Here is a 6063-nt window from a genome sequence, read left to right as displayed (position 1 = left end):
CCTCCTTCCTGCCACTCCAGTTGGGTGTTCATCTCAAGAGAGTACCACAGTCGGCATCATCTAAGGATGTCTTTTTGCTTCTACCTGCTTCTGCCTGTGCCCTCCTACAATCTGTTCTCAATATATCGACCAAAGGGATCTTTTAAAAAGTTACAAGGTGGGGCCAGCAGGTGGTGTGGTGGTTAAGGTGCTGGATTCCCACATAGGTGACCATGGTTCGAGTCCCGGACCTGATTGCTTGCTTTCTCACTTTCTTTCTCTCTCTCTACTCCCTTCTCTGGTCAAATAGAAATGAAGAAATAAGGGGCCGGCAGATGGTATGGTGGTTAAAGGTGCTGGATTCCCACATGGCCGACTACGGCTTGAGTCCTGAACCTGGTGGCTTGCTTGCTCTCTCTCTCTCTCCCGCTGGTCAAATTGAAATGAAAAATTGGATAAAGTTAAATAAAATAATTCTTTAAAAAAAAGACATGAAGAAATAAATAAAAGGTAAATTAAAAATTTAAAAAGTTAGAAGGTAATGTCCCTTCTCTTTCCGACCCCTACATTGGTCTATAGAAGCTACAGTGGTTTACAAGGAGCTACAAGACCCAGCTCCACCTTCATCTTAATCTCATCTCACAGGAACACCAAAGGCTCACTCTTGCCCAAGGGCATTTGCTCCAGCTGCAGGCTGTTCTGAGACTTTTTTTTTTTTTCAAGAGAGATATTTGCATAGGGCGTGTGCTCATCAGAGAGACAGAAAGCAAGAAACCCCCCCAAGGAGGGACGCCTGGCTGCAATTCCTGCCCAACTGCAACCCCTACTTCATTCTCCTCTTGGGACTTTGAGCATGCACGCACACTCTTCTCCTGGTTTAACCTCTCCCAACCTTCGAGTCTTTGTTCAACTCTCACTTATCAAAGCTGGGGGGAAAAATACAATTTTTTAAAAAATTGTCATCCATCATGCCACCTGCCAGTCCCTCAAAAAAACTTTTTTGAGAGATTTTTGCTTTAGGGCACATGGGCTCGCCAGAGAGACACAGAAAGACAGGAAAGGAGAAGTTATCCCCCAGGGGAACAGCCACATCAACAATCCTTTCTCCTCCATTCACCTCTCGGGATTTTGGGCATGCACGGGCATGCGCCTGGCGTGAGTTTGAGGGGGTCAGGGACTCGAACCAAGGTTGACTATATGGGAGTCCACCAGCGCAAATGTTACACCATCTGCTGGTTCCTACAAATAAAAATTATAAAAAGAAAAACAACTAAGGAAAAAAGCTGGAGACCAGCCCTACATAGCACAGTGGTTAAACTCAGTGCTACATCACATGGTCTGCTTGAAGCTGAGTCCCACCCAGCCTTGGTCACATGCCCCCTGGCAATAAAAACAAGTTAAAGTTAGGGGTTAGCCAGGTGGCATAGTGGTTGAAGTGGCTGGATCCCACATGACTGATTATCTGATTTGAGTCCCAGACCCAGAGGCTTGAAAAACCACCTTGGTTGAAGTGGCTGGATCCCACATGACTGATTATCTGATTTGAGTCCCAGACCCAGAGGCTTGAAAAACCACCTGGAAACATGTGCATGCATGCCCAAAATCCCAAGGAGAAAGCGGGGAGTGGGGATTGCAGCATGGCCATCCCCCTCGAGGGATGACTTCTCATTTTTCCTCTGCTGTCGAGTGAATGCACTTGTCCTACAGTTAAAAAAATAAGTTAAAGCTAACCCTGACCACCTTGTTGTATTACAACCTTAATCTCCCTCCCCCGCAACTTGCACAAAATACCCAACCTTCTCGTGCTATTTTGCTCTATATGGGGGGAGGAGTGTCTTCCAAAGGTTCGTGGAAAGTGAATGTTATGGAAAAACTGCATGCATTTTTGTGCCAAAATACACACTTTAATTCCATTTTCCTTCCCATGAAATTTTTGAAGTCTCTTTGTATAGCCCTCTCACTTTCTAACAAATTATCAGTATATAATTTACTTGTTGTCTGTCTTCCCATCCCTCTAGATTTTGTTCATATATCCCCCTCCCAGCACCTACAGACTGCACTAAATATGTTTATGGAATGAATTAAAAAGTTGAAAAATTGTATTAAGACTAAGTTATATAACATCAGACTATGACACTACTGATCCCAATTTCAGAACACCCTGCCACACCTGAATAGGTGCTCAGTAAGCGTTCGGTGATGACTGAAGGAACCGTGTACTGCAGCGTAACTGGAAAAGGCCTCTCCACTCGTCTCGCCGCGCCCTTCGTGTGCCGTCAGAGTGTCTTCAGTTCTGCACCCGAAGTCCATCTGTGCTCTCATTTTGCCTTTCATGCTTCGGGAAAAGCCCTGTACCATCTATTCTGTAGAGCAACTCTGTTCTCTCAGTGTTTCTATAAGCTCTATCTTCAGAGATAAGAATTTAACAGTTAATATAACAAGTTTGGGACCAGCAGATGGCATTAATGGTTGCATTGCTCGACTCTCACGTAGTTGACTACGGTTTGAGTCCCAGACCCGGTGGCTTAAAACTCCCACCTGGCCTTGTGTGTATGCATGCCCAAGATTCTGGGAGGAGAAGAGAAGGGATTGTGGCCTGGCATCTCTCCTGGGGAGTGATTTCTCCCTTTGTCTCTCTGTCTCTGTCTCTCTGGTGAGCGCACAAGTCCTATAGCAAAAATTTCTCTCTAAAAAAAAAAAAAGATGAGATTGTTGCAGGAGGAAACAAATACAGGGTGCTGTTGAGAAGTAAACCTTTGCAGGGACAGTCAGAGCGGAGTATTTACAGTGTGAGGCAGTACAAGGTGGTGTTGAAGGGTGGAGAGCTGGGGTCCACACGCTGGTCTCTCCCACTGCATGACCTTCAACAAGGTCAATTCCTGAGCCCTGGTTTCCTCATTTCTGTAGTGGGGGATAATAACCCACAGGGTTTGTTTATGGATGAACTGTGATAACGCAGTGTGAAAAATCAATACACATAGCAATTTTTAAAAAAAGCTATTGGGGCCAGCAGGTGGCATGGTGGTTAAGGACGCTGGACTCTCACATGGCCACTCCCACATGGCCTTGGTTGAGTTCCAGACCTGGCAGCTTGCTTTCTCACTTCTTACTCTGTCCCTCTCTGGTCAAACTTAGATAAATAAAAGTTACATAAAATAATTCCTTTTTTAAAAATGAAAAAGCTATTGTTATATTAAAAAATAATTGAAAAATGCTTTTGTACCTACTGGAAGAAGATTTTTAGAAATCCAAAGGTTCATTCAAAGAGGAGGTAGGAAAATGAATAAAGAAAAAGCAATAAAAAGAGTAAGGATGAGGGTACAGGACGTTTACTAAGACCTAGCATGGGGAGCAAGGTCTTCTCTCGGGCACCCCTGGCCGCGAGGGGAACCAGCGCCCGCGGGCCCAGCCGGCGTGGGCGGCGGCGCCGGGACTCTGCCCTGCGGAACCTGCCTCCCCGAGGCGGGCGGGGGCGCATCCCGGGCCACACAGACCCAGCCTTGTAGGGCGCTGTGCGCTGGTGACTGGTTGGGAGGCCCCGGGGAGCGGAAGGGCCTCCCTCCCCGGGCGCGGCCCCCTTACCTGGCGCTTTCCCCGACTCCGGTCGAGGCCTACGGGACGCCTCGCCCTCCTCCCCTCCCAGTCGCGGTCCCCCAAACCCTTCCCCCCGAGCCCCTTTTGCCTGGGCCCGCGGGGCCCGGAGGCGGGACCGCGGCACCAGGGCAGGCTCCGGGGCCCGCCCTCCCGACACGTGGCCGGAGGAGGGGTATATAGGGCCCTTCCAGGCCGCCCGGTTTTCACTACTTCTCCCCCGGACTCCTTGGTAGTCTATTCGTGGGAGAACCTCGTCGCTCCCTCGCTTCCCTCTCATTCCCTTTTCGGTGTCGCGGAGCCCTACAAGTCCCATCATGGTGAGTGGGGGTCCTCGGGCGGTGGGGTGGGGGAGAGTGCACGTCCGAAGGGGCGTCGGGGCCAGCAGAACCGCCGGCTGCACGTGGGACCGCGCCCGGACGGCTCCCTACCGCTCCGGGCGCCCGCGGACAAGCTGGCTTCTTGGTGGCCCGGCTCGGAAAGCCGAGCTCCCCGGGAGACAGCGCTTCGAACTCGAAGACGCGGCTCGGGCATCGCCCTCGGTGGAAATGGAAGCCCACTTGCAGCTAGTAGAGCATCTCCCCAGGGCCCTTCGCCGCCCTTGGAAGGTCAGAGCGCCTTCCCATTGGCTCTGAAGGACTTAAGAGACTAAGAATACCCCTCCCCATTCCTCAAGTGACCTCCCATTCCCACTGCCTAGGACGCTGGGCCGGGAGGACCTGGCGCGCTCCCGCATGGACGGGGCAAACGCTTCCTGGCGCCCGCGCTCCAGCGCCCTCTGACTCGCTGCTGAGTCACCTGTGGCCGGGCCCTGGGGAGAACTTCTGGTTGCACCAATCCACCTGACGGGTGTAGGCGGGCTCCTCATTTGAAGGGAATAATTAACTGTCATGTCGTCTAGCCCTGTACTTCTAGGGTTAATTTAGTGGGGCGTTTATAGCTGAAGCTTTCTTAAACCAGGTTTTAAAAACAAGTCCATAAAAGGATGTTTTCTTATAAAGCCACAAAGTAAACCAGCACTGACAATGTATTCTTAGTTCAGTGTTCAGGAAACGTGAAATGATACACAACTTAAGTATTTTCTTTGTAGCTTCCACAGGTATTGGAAACAGCTGTCTTAGGGAACATTTCTGAAGGGCTATCTAAAAGTAGCCATGTTCTTAAACAAGTATTTGTGTATCTAATGTTCCAAAATAGTATCTTTTTTTTTTTTTTTTAAGAAAAAGGAGTACAGTGAGTAGTTGAGACTAAGACTACCACAGTTATCAAAAATATGTCTGACTCTAATGCTTGTATGAGTGCTTTTCACCGAGTAAGAGCAAAACGATACTAGGAAAAAAATACGTGCTTCAGAGAGTAGTGGAACTTTCCATCCTTTTTAGATAAACACTGGTTACATTAACTATTTTTTTCTTTTTTATTCGTTTTAAGGTTTTCCTAATAGGGCATGTTCTCTCTGAGAGAGGGAAAGTGAGAATTGCCCCTCCCCTCATGGGAGATGGCCACTCCACAATCCCTTCTCCATTCATCTGGGATTTGGGGCGTGCACGCACACACGCATCGGATATGCTTTTTCAAGCCGCTGGGTCCGGGACTTGAACCAGTGTTTGCCAAGTGGGTGTCCAGCTTCTTAACCACTATGCCACCTGCTAGCCCACATGACTGTTTTTCATCCAATTAACCCCAGACTAGGTGACTGACTCACCTGTGTCTCACTTCCTCTCCCACGTAGCCCAGGGAGAGTGAAGGGCAAGCAGTAGCTGCTGACTTTGCCTACTGAGCTTTAAGGAAGCAGTTTAGGTTGGTGAGCAATGGGTGAAAGAAAAACGGGGTCTCAAAGGTTTCAATAGAAGAAGCACCTTGTGAGAACAAGGGGGTCTTCTCAGATACTTACCTCCTTGGGCCTGGGGGCGATCATGTGCAGATAGCCTGGTTCTCTCCAGCTTTGGGGTGCTGTGGAATTTCCAAAGTCCAGGTAAAGGTAAACATGCAGTGGAACAGAGTCAAGGCTCATTAGAACAAACAACCTTCTCCCACAGCCCTGGAGCCGGGCGAGTAGACACAAGATATACTGAGTGTGCTGATGTGGTCTGGAGGCCTCAATTGTTTTATGAGGATGATAGGTGGGAAGGAGGTGGTCATAAGTCAAAGGTTATGAGTAATTGGGGGTTTTATTATTTCAGGTTATGAAACTAGGCCCTTTGAGACCTTAGCTGGTGTTGAATTTTTAACTAGGCAAGTTTCTTATTAGCAGGTTTGAAAAGCTTGGAAACTCTACTATTCAGAGAAAGTGTAAGCGAAGGTTTTTTGGTTTTCTGTGTCAATATTTTCAAAGTCTGGCAGTCTCCAAAGTAGTTAATCTGACTTATGATTAAATATGTAGAACACCCTGTTTCCTAAGTATGCGGGTATAATTTCTGTATTTGTTGCCTTTGTTTCTTTTTCTTTTTTTTTTTTTTTTATAAAAGCAGGAAGGCTTTTGGTCGTTCAGAA

General features: G+C 48.2%; 1 protein-coding gene across 1 annotated transcript in view; it reads left to right on the top strand.

Annotated features, from left to right (window-relative positions):
* The first annotated feature begins 3745 nt into the window (after positions 1-3745).
* The window catches only part of TUBA1C (tubulin alpha 1c), a 7491-nt gene continuing 5173 nt past the window's right edge, over positions 3746-6063 (top strand). Inside the window, exon 1 of the mRNA XM_006168207.3 lies at positions 3746-3890. Coding sequence (XP_006168269.1) covers positions 3888-3890 — 3 coding nt within the window. The 5' untranslated portion in view covers positions 3746-3887. The remainder of the gene's footprint in view (positions 3891-6063) is intronic.

The sequence above is a fragment of the Tupaia chinensis genome, unplaced genomic scaffold (assembly GCF_000334495.1).
Source record: "Tupaia chinensis unplaced genomic scaffold, TupChi_1.0 Scaffold145652_1, whole genome shotgun sequence".
Classification (NCBI taxonomy): Eukaryota; Metazoa; Chordata; class Mammalia; order Scandentia; family Tupaiidae; genus Tupaia; species Tupaia belangeri.
This window is presented reverse-complemented; position numbering and strand designations above follow the sequence as displayed.